Source organism: Malus domestica, chromosome 16 (assembly GCF_042453785.1).
Source record: "Malus domestica chromosome 16, GDT2T_hap1".
NCBI classification, from domain to species: Eukaryota; Viridiplantae; Streptophyta; class Magnoliopsida; order Rosales; family Rosaceae; genus Malus; species Malus domestica.
In genome coordinates, this window is record NC_091676.1 from 13,546,766 (window position 1) to 13,564,974 (window position 18,209).

The 18,209-nt window shown below is 38.6% G+C and overlaps 2 protein-coding genes across 3 annotated transcripts; one reads left to right on the forward strand and one right to left on the reverse strand.

Moving 5' to 3' along the window:
• The first annotated feature begins 86 nt into the window (after positions 1 to 86).
• LOC103403778 (anaphase-promoting complex subunit 7-like) lies at positions 87 to 7,711 on the forward strand. Its single transcript, XM_029095485.2, has 18 exons — positions 87 to 604; positions 708 to 776; positions 887 to 937; positions 1,225 to 1,359; positions 1,457 to 1,519; positions 2,072 to 2,187; positions 2,821 to 2,905; positions 3,099 to 3,158; positions 3,556 to 3,601; positions 4,441 to 4,514; positions 5,150 to 5,200; positions 5,499 to 5,699; positions 5,786 to 5,830; positions 5,948 to 6,041; positions 6,192 to 6,337; positions 6,419 to 6,648; positions 6,938 to 6,998; positions 7,129 to 7,711. The coding sequence occupies exons 1-18, from the start codon at positions 536 to 538 to the stop codon at positions 7,216 to 7,218; spliced, it is 1,686 nt and encodes a 561-aa protein (XP_028951318.1). The 5' UTR covers positions 87 to 535; the 3' UTR covers positions 7,219 to 7,711.
• Positions 7,712 to 7,774: 63 nt separating this feature from the next.
• Positions 7,775 to 13,123, reverse strand: LOC103403779 (acyl-CoA-binding domain-containing protein 6). Of its 2 annotated transcripts, none has more exons than XM_008342612.4 (17): positions 12,899 to 13,123; positions 12,678 to 12,762; positions 12,354 to 12,432; positions 12,110 to 12,262; positions 11,911 to 11,988; positions 11,673 to 11,777; positions 11,299 to 11,365; positions 11,148 to 11,209; positions 10,689 to 10,828; positions 10,393 to 10,519; positions 10,155 to 10,269; positions 9,915 to 10,003; positions 9,698 to 9,781; positions 9,259 to 9,609; positions 8,503 to 9,027; positions 8,341 to 8,400; positions 7,775 to 8,172 (listed from the first exon to the last, which is right to left on the reverse strand). In XM_008342612.4, the coding sequence occupies exons 2-17, from the start codon at positions 12,713 to 12,715 to the stop codon at positions 8,098 to 8,100; spliced, it is 2,148 nt and encodes a 715-aa protein (XP_008340834.3). In that variant the 5' UTR covers positions 12,716 to 12,762; positions 12,899 to 13,123; the 3' UTR covers positions 7,775 to 8,097. The 2 variants fall into 2 exon arrangements, with proteins under 2 accessions (XP_008340834.3, XP_017179201.3); XM_017323712.3 differs by having other exon boundaries at positions 12,931 to 13,120.
• Between the last annotated feature and the right edge of the window lie 5,086 nt (positions 13,124 to 18,209).

Sequence of the window (18,209 nt, forward strand, 5' to 3'; positions counted from 1 at the left end):
CCAAATTGCCAAAAATAGAGCGAGATTTTTATGTTCCTTTTTTTTTTATTATTATTTTTCTTTAAAGAGGAGAACAATTGGTAACAAGTCATAGTTATTTATTATTTTCGAGTCCGGAGAGGTTGTGAGGAATTTCCATATTTTTTTGTTTATCAGAGAGCCGTAGTTTTCACTCTTACCACTGAGCTATTTGTTGTGGTTCAAGAATTTTAATGTTGGGTTCTCAATCAAGATAATCATTAAATAATCACTAAATAGACGAGAGCAACACTCATGGAACACTCGTTTTGACATGCATGTAACATTTTGGTTTAATAACGCAATATAACATATAAAAACTTACTAAAAACAACATTGTATTATTATTAGATCGAAATGGAACAGTGGGTTCCATCAAGCAAGTCGTTCTCACAATTTGGCACGGTGCTTGTTGAGAGCGGGTTTAGCTTCCGTTCAGAGACACTGACGCCTATTGGTCCATAAATCAGCATCGGAAGCAAAATCTTTCAAATTTCACTCACTTTCGCTCCCAGAAATGGAGGTCCCCAAGGATCAAATCGCCACTCTCATGGAGCACGGCCTCTACAACTCAGCTCAGATGCTCGTAATCTCTCTCCTCCCTCCTCCACCTCATCCTACAATTTCAAATTTTGTCTGCAGTTTCTTAACTTTCCGCCGACTGAAATGTTGTTTATGTGTGGGATTAGGGTTGTTTTCTTGTTTCGTCACCGGCCGCCAGTGCCGAAATCAATCCGCACCTTAAAGCTGAAAGCTTGGTCAGAATCTTCAACTCCATGAGTTCACTTACTCTCTCTCTCTCTCTCTCTCTCTCTCTCTCTCTCTCTTTTAATTTCTTGTTAATTAAATTGTTAATTTTTGCTTGCAGGTGCTTCTTGGCGATTCGTTGTATCGCGAAAGAGAGTTTCGCAGGGCAATTGTAAGAAAAATCACACATTTTCCAGTAATTTCGTATTGTAATGTACAAAGTAGTGATCTTGCACAAATGTAGTGGACTTAACACTCTTAGTGATTGCAACAAAATTGGAAGGAATGTGTAATTTTTTACTGAGTGAGCTTAACCTTAGGTGAAAATGCCCATTCGATACTTTCTTGTGTTAAAAATCGTATCTACCTACTTCGGATTTCTTTACTGTATGATTATTATGCTGTCATGTTATTGATTTTCGCATGCTTCTTTATATTTGTTTTCTTTTTCGTTGACAGCATACGTACAAGCAAGCATTGCAGCTTTGCAAGATGATTTCCAAGACAAATGCACCAGCTACTAGAAGCTCATTGTCATCAACTAGGTCGTCTTCTCCAAATTTGTTTAACATTTCAGGAATTAATGAGAATGAGGTAGGCCGCTTACATTTTTGAAATGCTTATTTCTGTTTCAGCTTATACCAAAGCATAATAGTGGTTCTTTTTTGTTTGGTGCTATTCTACACGACAGGTGAAGTTCAAAATCGCATCCAGTTACTTTGCGCTCGGTGAGAATGGAACAGCCCTTTCTGAGGTACAGACATCCATGCCCTAATGTTTATGGGCTGGGAAAAATTTCATATTATCTGCGTTAATATTAGGGTAATGCTAGGGAGACCAAAATTTTAAACCAAATTTGCAAACCAAATGATGTGTCACCAATTACAAATAAGCACGTTAATCAACGCTTAAGTAATAGTCCAATCATTAACAACCACATCATTTGGTTTAAAAAATTTGGTCTCCCTAGCATTATGCTTAATATTAAGGTCTGTGTATAAAGATCCTGATAAGTCTGTTAATTTTGTTGGTTTTACTTGCTTCCTTATCTTTCTTTTTATCTTTTTTTCTATCTATTTCACCTGTAGCCCTATATATATTGTTAAGTTGTGAGCATAGTTTCACTACAGCTGGGTACGTTGGGAATATGTACTATATAAGCACAGGGCACCCTTTCTTTGCAAGTTGGTTTTGCAAGAAGAAAATCTACCCATGGGTTTCTCATCAATATCAATATGCACTTATATTTCTTATGTCACTTTTGGAATATTCTTACTGGGGTCTAATGCACCTTTAAACTTTACAGATGGACAACATTCCAAGCAAATCCAGAAACTTGCCAATGAATCTGTTGATGGGAAAGCTTTATCGGTTTTCTAAACAGAATCGTTCTGCCGTTTCTTGTTTCAAAGAATGTCTAAGGTTTGTCAATCAAATTGTGATTCTCATGTTTCAGTTTGTAATTTTATGCATGCAGATATTTTGAGTCTTATACTTCTTTGGTTAATAAAATTTTGTGATCATTATGCTGCACTAATATTTTGAATCTCAAGAATTAGGAGTTCTTTGTTTCTCTGGAGTCAGCAATATCATGTTCTGGTGGACATTCATTTTTAAGACTTGGATACTGTAGTTGAAGTAATTAAAGGGTGGGAAGGTTGGGGTCAAAGGTCAAAGGCTGTGATCAATTGCAAGATTATAGATGTTTTGTTTTGCAGACCCTTTAGATCCCTTGTTCTATGCTTTCCTTTCCTGGTAGCTCCTGTATTATTAAAGAAGGTTGCACCATAAATTACTTTAGAAAAAGTCGATGACCAAGACATTCATATGGATATAAAAGTCTTTGGATTTCCTTCTTCTGCTCCCCTTAAGTTTAATTGGGCCATATTGCATCCATCTCCACTTGTCTTTATTCTCATGGAGATTATTCTCTATGAATTCCTTTCCTGTTGCAGTGTGTTCAAACTTCAAATGTGTTAATGCTTTCTGGTCTGCTAGCAATCTTTACTTCGTCTAGTTATATTCATGCTGCTTCATTATTGGCGCTTTTGACAGGCATTGCCCTTATGTCATGGAGGCTATTGTTGCTTTAGCAGAATTAGGAGTCGCTGCCAAAGACATTATTTCCTTGATTCCTCAGGTTTGTCCTGTACAGTTTTTTCATAGTGAAGCTGTCTTTGTCTTATGCTGTTTGTAGAAAAACAAAGTTAGAGGGGCCATATGAGACATGGCTCATGTGGCTATCGTTATCTGGTTACCTATGGAGTGAAGCTTTATAATTAGATGTCCATCCCAATGTTTCTTCAATTTAGTTTCTTGACTCTCAATTTCAGACTCCAAACAGAAGCGGGAGGGCTCCATTTGATCATTTTGACTCAAGTCGTTGGCTGCATGTAAGTAACAATGGGGAAAGCAGAGGTCGTTTATCATTAGCTATCATTTGATCTATATTTATTTATTTATACTATATGTGTATATGGCTTCATATCCACATTCAACCGTGACACTCATCGTGACAAATATTGTAAGGTTGTTTGGACAGACTTATATGTCAAGAAGAGAGTAGTTACTATAGCACCTAGTGATGAAGATTTTTGTTAGTCAGCCTATGTAGTTGGTTTGTCATGCAATAGAAAGAATACACGTGCATTTTGCAATTTAGCTTGCACAATTTTGTTCTTTCACAACTGAGCAGTTCTAGGGATAGGATCTACATAATGGAAAGAGGATTGAAAGGAGGTAAGCCCAATTATTCCAACAAAGTTGTTACATTTGTTTTTCTCTGTGCAGCGCTACGTTGAGGCTCAGTGTTGCGTTGCTTTAAATGATTACAGAGGTAATGGAAATATTTTCTTCGATACTCTTTGGCCTCATTTGATAGAGAGGATTGGCTTGGATAGGACTATTCACTATATTAAAGGGATTTTATAAGAAGAAATGAATGACAAATTCCTTATTTTGTCCAAGTTGAAGGTTACTCATGAAGAATAGTTGTTCCTTTTAATCCTACCATTTTTGTGGGGATTAGTAGGAATATTTTTTCTTCATGAGTAGCCTTCAACTTGGACAAAATAAGGAATTTGTCATCCATTTCTTCCTTTAAAATGTCTTCAATATAGTGAATAGTCCTACCCAATCCAATCCTCTCTATCAACGAGGCCTTTGGGTTTTTATCTTTATGTGTGTTCGTGGAAACTTAAAAAGTATTCTGTCATGATAAGGCTTGCGTCATCGTCAACACTGCATGCATTAGAGGTCTTTTCTATATATTGATTTAGTACGTGGCCTATATGCAGTCACACTTCGTTTTGTAAAATTTGTACAACTAATAGATGGTCATCATATTGTTCTGTCAACAACTCAGTGATTGTATAAAATTTCTGTGCAAAAGCCCAGTTTCTTTCAGGCAAAGAAGTAAAGAGGAACTTTGCATAGATAAAGATGGGGATTATTATGGTTAAAGTCTTGGTGGTATATAGATTAGCTGTATTACTTCTAGAATCTATTGGATGATGCCCTATAAGGAAGTAGAGGGTTGTTAGAAATAGATATTTGTGGCAGTTCTCATTGATTTTATTTCATAACTATTCTCAATCCTAGATGTAGTTTCATTATGCTATTAGTTTGAAATTCTGCTTGCATTGACAGTCTATGTATTTAACTTTGGCATTGCAGGTGGTCTGGAACTCTTTACGGATCTATTACAACGTTTTCCTAATAATTTACACCTGTTACTTGAAGTTGCAAAGGTTAGAAATAATTGTCTGTCAGGTTATTGCGCTTTTTTTGCTATGATAATAATGGTATAATGTTGTCTACCGATTTTGCTTGATAATAAGCAAATATATGCATGCACTGATTGCTGAATGAAACTATGCTTACGATGGGAGGAGTAGGTTTCTGACCACTAAATCTCATCTATATGTACCACGAGTTTGTAGGTTGCTTGTTTGCTTGTAAGTTTCTCATTCCTACTAGATCTTTGCAGTTGCTCTCTATTAGGTATGATTTGACAAAGAATGAATGGCCCTAATACCAACCACCAAAATGCCCACCTCACTACTCAAAGATAAAAGATGATTACAGTTTCATCCTTCTATAAAATTATCTATGAAAATCTTGCTGCTAATTTTTGTCGTGTTATGGGCATAAGTTACTTACAAAATTGCAATTAACCAAGTATGTGTTTTTATTTTTCCCAAATACAGTCTTTTGGCCTTATTAAGAATGAAATACCACAAATTTATGCTGAATGAATGCAAAGAGTGCTTTCATTCCGATTACTTGGGTTAAATTTCTAATAACAGACTTAAATGTTGACCTATGATGTTTCTAAAAAGTTTTTGATTTCTGCTTTTGTATATGTAAAAACTTGCTTGGGAAGGTTGAAGCTATTATTGGGAAAAACGATGAGGCTATATTGAATTTTGAAAAGGTAATTTCTGGTCATTATGGTGATGCATGTGTTCATCTCTCTCTCTCTCTCACACACACGCGCGCGCACACACAGAGACCTGCACATGCCGATGAGCATTCTTGTGCACATGCCTTGAAATGAATGCTCGTCATGCAAATACAAATTCACATGTTGATGCTTCTACTCTCTCTCTCTCACACACACACACACACAACACACAGACGCACATGCCCATGAGCATGCTTGCGCATATGCCCTTAAATGATTGCATGTCATGCAATACGAACTCACATCTTGATGCTTCTATTCTTTGCAGGCTCGATCAATTGATCCATATGTTGTAACATATATGGATGAGTACGCAATGCTTCTAAAGACAAAGTCTGATTTTTCTAAGCTCAATAAATTAGTGCATGATTTGCTGATTGCTGATTCTACAAGGCCAGAAGTATTTGTGGCCTTATCTGTTCTTTGGGAAAGGAAAGATGAGAGAGGATCTTTATCCTATGTTGAGAAGGTCTGTTCGTCAAAATTGAGTAAGTTTGCTGTTTTTTAATTAATTAATTATTTTATATCTCATAAGTTCCTTATTTTTTGCATCAGAGTATACGAATCGATGAGAGGCACATACCAGGTTATATAATGAAGGTACCGATGTGATCTTTGTATTTAATAAGCTGCAGCATCTATGCTAAAAAATATCACCTTATCTTTCTTCTTACCCTGTTCTCAATGAGGAAAATATGAAGTGTTCCAAGCTTTCAGGGTAACCTGTTGTTATCAATGAAGCGAGCAGAAGCAGCTGTAGTTGCCTTCAGGGCAGCTCAAGAGTTGAGACCTGATATTCGTTCATATCAAGGTGGGACATGTAAAGGAAAATACTCATGTGCATGACATGCATCTTATGTCCTCATTGACTTATTCATGTTTGATTCAACAATTTTGCAAAAGAGAGAAATATGAAGTAATTGCAGAAGCTTAATGATTGGGAGCTCGATTATGATTTCAGGTTTGGTTCATTCATATTTAGCTCTCTCTAAAATCAAAGAGGCTTTATATGCTTCCAGGGAGGCTATGAAGGCTATGCCTCAATCTGCGAAGGCTCTAAAATTAGTAGGGGATGTACATGCGAGTAACCCCGGTGGTAGGGAGAAGGTAAACCCACAACATATTATTTCAGCATGATTTCAGAAGTCAAGTTGATGTACTTATGAATTCAACCTAATCTTGAAACAGGCGAAAAAGTTCTATGAGTCAGCCCTTAGGCTGGAACCTGGTTACCTTGGAGCTGCATTAGCTCTAGCTGAGCTCCATGTTAATGAAGGCCGCAATGGGGATGCTGTGTCACTGCTAGAGCGATATCTGAAGGACTGGGCAGATGACTCACTGCATGTAAAACTTGCTCAAGTATTTGCTGCAACAAATATGCTCCAAGAGTCATTGTCGCATTATCAAGCTGCATTGAGGTTAAGTGTTATTTTTGGATATCAATAATCACTTTCTCACTGTTAGGACTTAAAAGCGCGCATTCTCATTGATTATTTGCTTGGGTGTGTTTGTGTATGGTGTGGAAATTTTAGGGATCCCATTAATAGCAATTTAAGGTAGTCGTCCTGAAATAATTAAGGTCATTTAAGAAATTAAATTCCAACTATTGATGGCATGGGATTATAACACACTTTTGATCTGTTGTGCAATGCTCTATGATCATATGACTATAAAGTGCTTAATTTTTTCTTCTGACATGGATTGCAGGATAAACCAACAGAATGAAGCTGCGAAAAAAGGTTTGGAGCGCTTAGAGAAACAGATGAAGGTCCGTCGTCTTGTTTATACAGCTTAAATGAGTGATTGGGCGTTTGGTTTACATTGTTTAGTATAATGATTTGCTTAACCACGATGAGGCAATTCAGGAAGATGTAGTCTAAAAGTTGTCCTTTCTGTAGGGGGTGGATCCAGATGCACCTGAAGAAGATGATGAAGAAAATGAGGTCGATGATGCTGATGGAGACCAAGAAGAGACCGAGCTTCTTTAAATTATGCTAACCATGAGTATTTGTAAAGCTTCCGTGACGAGACTCTAGTTGCAAAGAATGCCATCATTGGAAGTAGAGTGGGGGGGGGGGGGGGGGGGGGGGTTTCCATGTCACAACAGGCCACCAACGGAGTTTTTGTATTGATATGGAGGGCGTAAGGTCTCGCAGAATAGATTGGGAGCAGGAGAGGATATTTACCAGTTGCTGCGTGGTTACGATCGTTGCGACCAGGCCAATCCTCCTAATGGTGGTAACCCTGTAATCTCCAATTTTTTGTTGTGTCATATAGTGTATTTCATTGTGATCTCTCTCATGTTTCAATACAACTTGTATAAAGTGTTCATATTCTCGCCCCGTTGCAATAACTGGATTTCGATGTTCTTTCGAACCTTTGTGCATACAGCCGCCCTAGTTCAGGGTCGTCTGTATGGCCAAATTTACCTGTATCGGCTTTCTTATCGTTGTACCGGTGTAATTTTTCGTCTTTGCATAATTGTGGCATCTATCAAGTTGATTTTGTCAAAGAACAGAAACTAGCTTCAGTAGTCATGAGACATCAGAATCAACGTTTTCTTCACGTGAACATGGAAAAGGCCACATATGTTACATATCGAGTTATACACATACATTTTAAGGTTCAGACCAAAAACGAAAACTACATGTTACGGTGACAGATGGGTTCACTTCTGTACGTCGTAGAACAAGTAGGACTCTCAACGGCGAGCTCCTCAAGGTGTGCAACTGGTCTCATAACCAAGCAAAAGCGTTGCGGAATATGGTTTAGGGTTCGGTGCCATTGGAGGGCAGTTGGGATTTGTTTAACAGCTCCCCGCTCTCCGTTGGCAAGATTTTTTAAGTCCATTCTTTGTTTTCTTCAAACTAGAAAGGTTTCCGAGGTGTCGGTGCTCGGTTCTCCATAGATTGCAATCTCTGTTTCAGGTGGAAAACTTCAACCTGCATAGCGACATGAAGAGTATGTCGATGGTGGCCAACAAAATAAAGAACTAAACCTTTGATGCAGAGATTTTTGTGAAGTTTAGAGGCAAGTTAATTCAAAGAACAGCTACGATAAAAGATGTTATAAGAGTTTCTGTAACGCACTAGTCTGCGAAAAATGCATACCTGTAGTTGGAATGCCCTTGCTCGTTCTCCTGCAAGGACTCCTCTAGTTGAATGGAGCTCCTGTTGATCACCCGATATGGCTTTCAGGCATAAATCACTTAACGTAACAACAGATAACTTGGTTTTCAAACAAGAACATTAAGGTACGAAGTTTCACAGTACCTTCTGGGTATCATCCAAAACCGCCTTGAGGAAAGCCACATCGTGCTCAAGCCTGACGTTGTCAGAATGAACAATATTTGAGAGGTTGTTAGCCTCTTCTTGCGCTATCTCTACACCCGCAACCTTTTCCTTCAGAAATTCCATCTCCTTCGCAGTGTCTGACAATTTTCTCTCCATCTCCTGTCTGCTCTTGAGGGCCGAGGATAAATTTTTCTCAGCAGCTTCCTGGCTGGCCATCACAGTAGCTAACTTTCCTTCTAAAATTCCATTCTTTCTTATTAGTGTGGCCATCTTCGATTCATAGTAGTGGTACATACTTGAAGCAGTTGATAGGGCTCCTAGTTTACTATCATTTTCTGGGAACACGGCATCGTTGTTATCCGTTGAAAGGTTTCCAGTTCCATGATGGTGAGGATTTGAATTTTCAAAATCATATCCAGATAGTATCTCCTCCGAAAAGAGTCTGCCTCCATATATGTTAGTCTGGACTCCTGAATCAGATTGACTGGTTTTCTTTTCTATTGGCTGAAATTAATGCAACAGTAAGTCATTAGATCATCAAAAATGGTGTACGTTTATCGAAGAATGACTGCATAGGGAAACAGATTTTTCTTGCTATTGTATGTACAACTGAACTCAAAAGTTTTTTTTTATTTTTCTAAATCATGCAAGTTCCATCTGAGAATTCAAATCTGGTAAAGATGATGACATAAGTCAGGTAGTGATCATTAATTAAGAAAAACTTCTGCAGCTTACCTGCGAGAAAGAACTTTCATCTTCTGAACTTTTTGCCACCTTAACAGTCGTGTTGAATTCTTCTTCATTGTGGAATTGTTTCCTAAGTGAAACGTTGCCAGAAACAGGATTCGGATCAACAAGCAAGGACTCTGACAAAGATTTTCTTCCAGAACCATGTTGTTCAATTGCAGATGCAAGATTTTGTCTGGTAACCGAATTAACCGAGCGTTGGGAAGAAGCATTACTTAGTTGAGAAGCCAAGCCTGTGGATGATGCGCGTTTCTCAGGCAGCAAAGTTCCAGGGCCTTTGCTGGGAAAAGATCGACGACTTATGGATGATTCATTCTTTTCCATGGTCAGTACTTCAACCTGTAACAAAAAAAAGTTTAGGTAATGAGCTAAAGTTTTATGAGAAATCAACTAAAGTCTAAAAACAGAAAGATGAGTTTCCAATAACCTGATTCGTTGGTTCCTTTCTGCATCCCCCAAAAGAAACAAGAAAATCCTTTTCTTTGTGTTGCACGAGCTCTAGGCTGAAACCCTGAGAATATAACATAAGAACAGTGTTTAAAGCACCAGCCAAAAAATTATTTCTGCGCTACATTATTTTAGAGGAAAAGAAGAAATCAACACCAATGAAAATTATGCTACAGGTAAAAATCACCGCTGCACACCTTATTGGCGGTGATTGAAGAAGGAGGCGATGCAATGGCCACTGACCACTCAAGTTTCAAGATATCAAAGATCAGAGTCTCAGCATGTCCTGGAACGATTAGGATAAGTCAATATAAGATTTGCATCCCTTTTCAATGTTTCAAGCGCTGAGTTAAGGAAAAATGAAAATCATGCATATAATATGTCAGTACATAAACAGAGAGAAGACTTCAAGCATGTCATTCAATTATGAGGCATACGTTTTTTCCTGCTTCCACCCCCAACGATATACCATTTGGTTCCACATAGGACCCCACAGCAACCAGCCCTAGGAGATGGATGGAAACCTCGTTTCTTTATTCTTGACCACTCCATCTGAGAGAAAATCCGATCAGCGTGTCAAAGGTAAACTTTACATTCTCATCCATGAAGAGATGAAATATTGGCTACTTAATCAGGAAGTTTATAAGATGCAAGAATGGGAGAGAATTCACTCACAGTTTCAAAGTCCATTGAATACAAATCATTCAAAGTCTTGGATTTTGATGTGCCTCCAAATATAAAAAGAGTTTTATCATCATAAAGAGCTGCTACGGGGTTGGACCTTGCAGATGGTCCTGTACCGCTGCACATATATCAATTATATATCAAAGTTGAGACAAAATCTGTGTCTACCAAAATAAGAAAGGAGAAGGGTTCATTAGCAACCATGTGCAATGTAATATTTGTTACAGATAGTTCGATCAAAGAACAATATCATTGAATTTCACACAACTTAAGAAAAACCCACTCACGTGCAATGAAGGGGTAACCATGTCAACGACTTCAGATCAAACATATGCAAATCGTTCAATTTCCTCCTTTTAGCATCTTCACCTCCAAATAGGATTAATGTAGAGCTTGCCCTGACTACAGTGTGACCAGTGCGAGCAACCTTCCATGCATGAGATATGTGGGTGGGTTAAATTATCACTCCATTTAACTATCATTAGTTGAGTAATTCACAATTCCTCAGTAAGACAATAACTTAGAGATACGGTACTAAAGGGTATATAATTTTAACAATGTAGTAATTAGTTACACCTACTGGTTCAATATAATTTTAAATATGTAGTATTTAAAATTATGCTGAAGATAAAAAACAATGAAAAAGGCTCAAGCAGTCGTGTTATAACTTTTCAAGTGTAAGGCCTACGAAAAAATTATACTAAAGCTGAAGAAATGTTTGTGCATTGAAGAAAGAGATAATGTACCGGTATATCGCCCTTTGCTTCCATATGAGACCAGCATTCTGTCTCTGTATCAAATGCCCAAACTGCACAAATGAATGAAACATTGGACAATTTCATACAAGCACAAGCAAAAAAGTGATGTTTTCATGAAGCTTCAAAGACAAACTTTAACCTGAAATTTTGTCGCTCCCCGGTTCAGTTTTTCCTCCAATGAGGAGTGCCTTTTTCCCCCAAGACACCTAGACAGGAGAAATGATGGAGAAAAATTCAAAATATCAAGCAAGACATTATTGTTGATTCCAATTTATGATATGCTAACCTTCTTATAGTCCACATATACAGAAACAATCAACCTTTCCATGGTATTTTTTCTCAATGTTGCTCGGAAACTAGGTCCTAGGAAATGGTTTTTTTATATCTAATGTGTTTCGCGAGTTTATTCAAATTTTTGTATTGCATAGGGAAGGAACTATACACTTTTTCATGATAACAAAGGAAATGCAAACAAACAAGACAACAAGGTTTGGTACATATATATGATTGTACCAGTTTGTGGCCCTTGCATGCAGGGATCTTTAATGGCAGACTGCTCGGTGACAAGTAAAGCTTTGACGAAGCAGTGGTCCACGTAAAACTATCAAAATTAAGCACCTGACATTTGCAAACACCACTATCAAATTAATTATCAAACAAATCCCAAAGATTCCTACTCCAAACTTCAACCAAATTTCCTGCTCATACCCCTTGAAATGTAAATTTACGCGATAAACACACATTATCCTACCTGTACATCATCTAGCAATTCATTCCCAGATTCACCACCAACAACTATCATCTTGTTCCCAATTACAGCAGCAGCATGCTGTTCAGGAAAATTAAAAAAAATATAAATCTTTTGCTTTCGGCAACACCATCAACACGCATGAACCAAATCAATGTACCATATGAAACAATCACAAGAAAAAGCATTAATAACATTGTACATTGAAGCGGGGCGTAGGCTGGTCCCCAGAAATTAACAACACCATCCAATTCTCAGAGCTCCCAGTGGCGGAATTACTAATCTCGGGCACAGCAGATAGACACTGGCTATCGAGCTCATCGGAATTACTAGTTGCCGGCACATCACATTCATTCTGAAAAATGTAAACAACCTTTATCGTACTGGGGATTCATTACACCGAAAACAACATACACGCAATACAAAGCTTAAAAAAAAAGCCTTACATTGGAGCTGTTATTTCGTTTCGGGTGTCTTATGGGGCTTCTAGTTCCCTGAGCAGAATCTGAAAGCTGGACTTTCAACCTGAACACAGTAAATACCAAATTTATATCAAAATCTGAATCTTTAAACATAATTAACACCACAATTTCAAATGTAAAAAACTACACGTTATTTACTGACTGCCCCAATGATTAAAAGGTTAAAACTAAAAATTAAAAATTAAAAATTTCAAATTTTTACAAAAAGGGGAAAACAAAAAGAAGAAAAAAGTTAGTTCAAAGAAAGTAGAAATAAAGCAAAAGGAGAATAAGAACAAAAGCTCTCACCGTCCAAGCTTCATGCGCCTGCGAGAAAAACCGAACATCTTCGTGAAACAACCACCTCAGCAGCAGGAACAAACCTCTTCCTTCCCTAAACAAGCCAAAAAAAAACCATCATCGGACTCGCCAAAAAATCGAACAAAATCCTAAATTTCAAAAGGGAAGCTACATTAATCTTCGAGTAAACAAATGAAGTTCTCAATAAAACAAAATAATTAGAATTTTACTTTAGTGTCGCTGTGAGCAAGTGGTTGCTTGCCTTCTGTTTGGTTGCCGAGAAAGTTAAGGAAAATGGGGGAGAGAAAATCCCGAATCACGAGCGGGTGAGTTTAACTGAGTGAGTGAGCTGGAGGCAGGGCCTGGTAGGCTGGTACTGTAACTATACAGACCAGAGGTTAAGGTGCGTACGTTAGCATCTTGGCGCAGGTTGTCCTGTAGTGCATCACTGCAATTTCCTTTTGTTTTTTTTACTGAAAGATAAAAATCCTTGCAAGTATTTTCAAGATTGTCACTGTAGAAAATATAAATTAAAATATAATTTTATTCTTCGTACATCCGTTTTTACCTTCCGACATCTTATTTTTCAAACACCTTTAATTAAATTTGCATATTTCTCTAAATGCTTATAATAAATTTATAATAATATTTTAAAATTATTCGTACTTAAAAATAATTAAAATTTTGACACAACTTCTTTATTTGAGCATCATTGGGAAAATGGAAAAAAACACTTTTCCATTTATTTTTTATCTTATTTTTTAAATGTTAGGAATTATTTTTTAAAATTTAATTAGGTATTTTGCTAACTTTAACAATAAACAGGATGGTTATTTAATACAAATTAGGAAATTAATTACATATTTTTTTTCTGTTTGTGTGAAGTGTGGTGTGGATGACCGTTGGGTGGGGGAGTGAGAGTTGAGAGAGCGCGGTTAAATATTCGAGAGAGATATTTATTGTATGCGACAGTGGGTCCCTGGGGTTGTCTTGGAACTTGCAAATTTCAGCTCAAAAGATCAAATCTCTGTTTACGTCCACGTTTCGATTCGTAGTGTTGTATGGTTTTGATATTCTCGAGTATTTTTTTTATTTTTCGAAGATATTCTCGAGTATAAAAAGGTTAGTTCATGTTAATGATGCGATTTAGTAATTAATCTTTTTTTATTATTATTTTGTTAATTAGTTTTGGTGATGATAAATAAGAGAATGAATAATTTTGACTACTCAAACACAGGTAGGAATTTCTACTTAGAACTCTTGGTATTCGAATCACAAAACTTTTTACTTATGATCAGAACTGTTTATGTTATGAATCATTTTATAAAGATTATCTCGGCAATAAATGAATTAAAACTAAGGTCGTCTAGTCAATCTATTGTAGCAAATACATAGACGATCCGTAATACTTTTACCAATTCCGTTTATATGTTTTTATATGACTAAACGACTTTAGTTTCAATTGATTTTTTGCAAATGCGATCTTAATAGAGTGACTTATAATATAAACGACTTTGATCATAAACAAGAAGTTCTATAAATCAACAACAAATGGTTTTGAGTAGAAACTCCTACTCATCCCTTGAGTAGAAACTCCTACTCACCAAGTGTTGTTCTGAGTGAATACACTACTGTGATCAAATTAGTTTAGTTTGAGTATGCACGAGTAAAAGTGGCAAATCAACTCATTGAATTGTTAACGGGTACCATTAATTAAGAACCATTTAGTTTGATTTTACCTTACACTATCATAACCAGTACTAATCTCATCTCTATATCTTAGTGATATTAAATTATACGGGTCTTAATGGTACCCACTAACAAGCTAATGAGTTGCTTTGCCTACTTTATGACTATGTTAGTTTTGTGTCTATATATTAAATACTAGCATATGTCCCACACTTTGTGTGCTAAAATATTTTTTGTTTTTGTTTTAAAATGGGAAGGAGAGAGGGAGAAAAAGAGCAACGTCGATTTGGAGAGAGAAATTTTATTCTTATTTTTTTGAATTAGAGAATGTTAAAATCACTTTTTGGTGAGACTTAAAAAAAACTATAAAACTTAGTTTGTGTGAAATTTTTTTTTTTGGTTGAAAAGCGTCAGTAGGCCTTCTTTGCACATGTCCAAACCACCGTAACCGATTTTCTCTCATCTTTCCTTCAATTTCAGCTACTCCTACTTTACCCCGGATATCCTCATTCCTAATCTTATCCTTTCTCGTGTGCCCACACATCCAACGAAGCATCCTCATCTCCGCTACACCCATTTTGTGTACGTGTTGATGTTTCACCGCCCAACATTCAGTGCCATACAGCATCGCCGGCCTTATTGCCGTCCTATAAAATTTTGCCGTATGCCACTGAAGCTCAAGGGAAAATTTTATAGGACGGCAATAAGGCCGGCGATGCTGTATGGCACTGAATGTTGGCGGTGAAACATCAACACGTACACAAAATGGGTGTAGCGGAGATGAGGATGCTTCGTTGGATGTGTGGGCACACGAGAAAGGATAAGATTAGGAATGAAGATATCCGGGGTAAAGTAGGAGTAGCTGAAATTGAAGGAAAGATGAGAGAAAATCGGTTACGGTGGTTTGGACATGTGCAAAGAAGGCCTACTGACGCTCCGATTAGAAGATGCGACTATGGGACAGAGGTTCAGGGCCGAAGGGGTAGAGGAAGACCTAGGAAAACTTTGGAAGAGACTCTAAGAAAAGACTTAGAGTACTTGGATCTAACGAAGGACATGACACAGGATCGAGCACAATGGCGTTCTAAGATTCATATAGCCGATCCCACTCAGTGACTTGGATTTTCCAAGTCTCCAACCGAGAAGTTTTCTTCACTCGGGAAATTAAGGGAACACTACCCCAACCTACATGCTCCACTCAGAAAGCTTCAACATACAAGCTTCAACAAAAGAAAATTCAAAGAACTTAGCGAAGAAGGCTTTGGTGTATTTAACACAATACGTTGAAATGAATGAAAGCTTATTTATTGATATCCCCGATAAGCTACAAATATATACATATACATGAGTCAAAATAAACACACAAGAGGGAGCCTTCACAAAGGTTGCTTAGGAGAAGTCTCAACAGTCGGTAGAGCCCCAGAAAGAGAAGGCACCGGAGGGGGATCATTTGGAGCCTTAGTACTGGACAGAACCCTAGAAGGAGGAGGCATCAGAGGTTGATCATTTGGAGCTTCATTACGCGGTACAGCCCCAGAAGACGAAGGCAATAAATGCCTTTGGAACAAACCCACAAATCTCTGATGATCAAGTAAAACCTGACCATCAGTTTCCTTCATCTGGTCAAGCTTCCTCTTCATGTTTGTAGCATAGTCATGTGCGAGCCGGTGCAATTGTTTATTCTCATGCTTGAGCCCTCTAATCTCCTGTTTGAGACTCATCACTTCAGCCGCCAATGATTCAACTTGGCGGGTTCGAGCAAATAGGCGTTGGGCCATATTAGACACAGAACCTGCACACCGAACACTGAGAGCCAGCGAATCCTTAACAGCTAACTCATCAGACCGTTTGGAAAGTAGTCTGTTATCTTTGGGAGTGAGAAGGTTCCTGGCCACCACCGCAGCGGTCATATCATTCTTCATCACGGAATCCCCAACGGTAAGAAGACCAGTAGGGGAGACGAAGGATGGGCGCCATATGTTGTCTGGAGAAGGCGGGGCTGCCTCTTCAACAAGGTTCAAGTCAAAACGACGGTCGGAGGGGCCAGACATTTTCAAAGGTGTTGAAGAGAGAAGAGGTCGGACAAATCAAGATCTTAGAAGTGCAAGAATGAAGCTTCTACTGGTGGAGATTCAAGTGTGCTTTGGAACTTAATGCCAGCCCCTATAAAAATCTGCACTCGACGGAGCTTCAGAAATCGAAGAGGCGCCTGCTCAGAAATCGAAGAGGCGTTTGCTTTCTCAAAAGCTGGGCTGCTTAGAGATCACGAGGGTTGATCTCAGAAATCGAAGAGGCGTTTGCTTTCTCAAAAGTTGGGCTGCTCAAAGACCACGAAGGCCGATCTCAGAAATCGAAGAGGCGCTCGCTTTCTCAAAAACTGGGCTCCCCAGAGACCACGAGGGCCGATCTCAGAAATCGAAGAGGCACCTACTTTTCCAGCCTTGTCAGCACCTGTCACACGCACACTCAGCTTTGCGGAAATTATGGGCATTCTGTCGAAGACTTCTGGGGAAGTAGAAAACACATGAATCTTACTGTTCAATCACCCACTTCCCACACGCAACAATAGCTCATGGGTACCATAGATAACTTTGCCAAAGTTCTCTGCCAAAGTCGAGCACGTGAAGCTTGCAGCTCCCACTACATCGCTCTAACCAAGAAGGGTAAAAGAATAGCAAAGAAACAGCACTAACAAAGTTTAGACCCATAAATTTTGAAGGTCTAGCTACCATATTATTACCCACAAGGGTAAAGGAACAGTACCACTGCTGGATAATTGGAAAGTCCCTGTGTGTCAACCTCTGTGCTTCGTGGCAAGGTAGACTAGCAAACATGCCCAACCTTTACTCACATTCGAGAAAACACTCCCAATAAGATTGCTTGCTCCAAAATCGAAGAGGCACCGTCCTCCGAATCTCGAGAGCCAGACTCCCAACATGACTACTTTCTTAAAAATCGAAGAGAGGGTAAAGGAACAGTACCATTGCTGGATAATTGGAAAGTCCCTGTGTGGCAACCTCTGTGCTTCGTGGCAAGGTAGACTAGCAAACATGCCCAACCTTTACTCACATTCGAGAAAACACTCCTAACAAGATTGCTTGCTCCAAAATTGAAGAGGCACCGCCCTCCGAATCTCGAGAGCCAGACTCCCAACATGATTACTTTCTCAAAAATCGAAGACACTGCTCCTCGAATCTCGAGAGCCAGACCCCCAGCATGATTGCCTTCTCAAAAATCGATGAGGCATCGTTCTCCGAATCAATCGAAGAGGCTCTCGCTTTCTCAAAAGCTGGGCTGCTCAGAGACCACGAGGGCCGATCTCAGAAATCGAAGAGGCACCTACTTTTCTAGCCTTGTCAGCACCTGTCACACGCACACTCAGCTTTGCAGAAATTATGGGCATTCTGTCGCAGACTTCTGGTGAAGTAGAAAGCACATGAATCTTACTGTTCAATCATCCACTTCCCACACGCAACAATAGCTCATGGGTACCACAGATGACTTTGCCAAAGTTCTCTGCCAAAGTTGAGCACGTGAAGCTTGCAGCTCCCACTACATCGCTCTGACCAAGAAAGGTAAAAGAATAGCAAAGAAACAGCACTAACAAAGTTTAGACACATAAATTTTGAAGGTCTAGCTACCATATTATTACCCACAAGGGTAAAGGAACAGTACCACTGCTGGATATCGAAGAGGCACCGTCCTCCAAATCTCGAGAGCCAGACTCCCAACATGACTACTTTCTCAAAATCGAAGAGAGGGTAAAGGAACAGTACCATTGCTGGATAATTGGAAAGTCCCTGTGTGTCAACCTTTGTGCTTCGTGGCAAGGTAGACTAGCAAACATGCCCA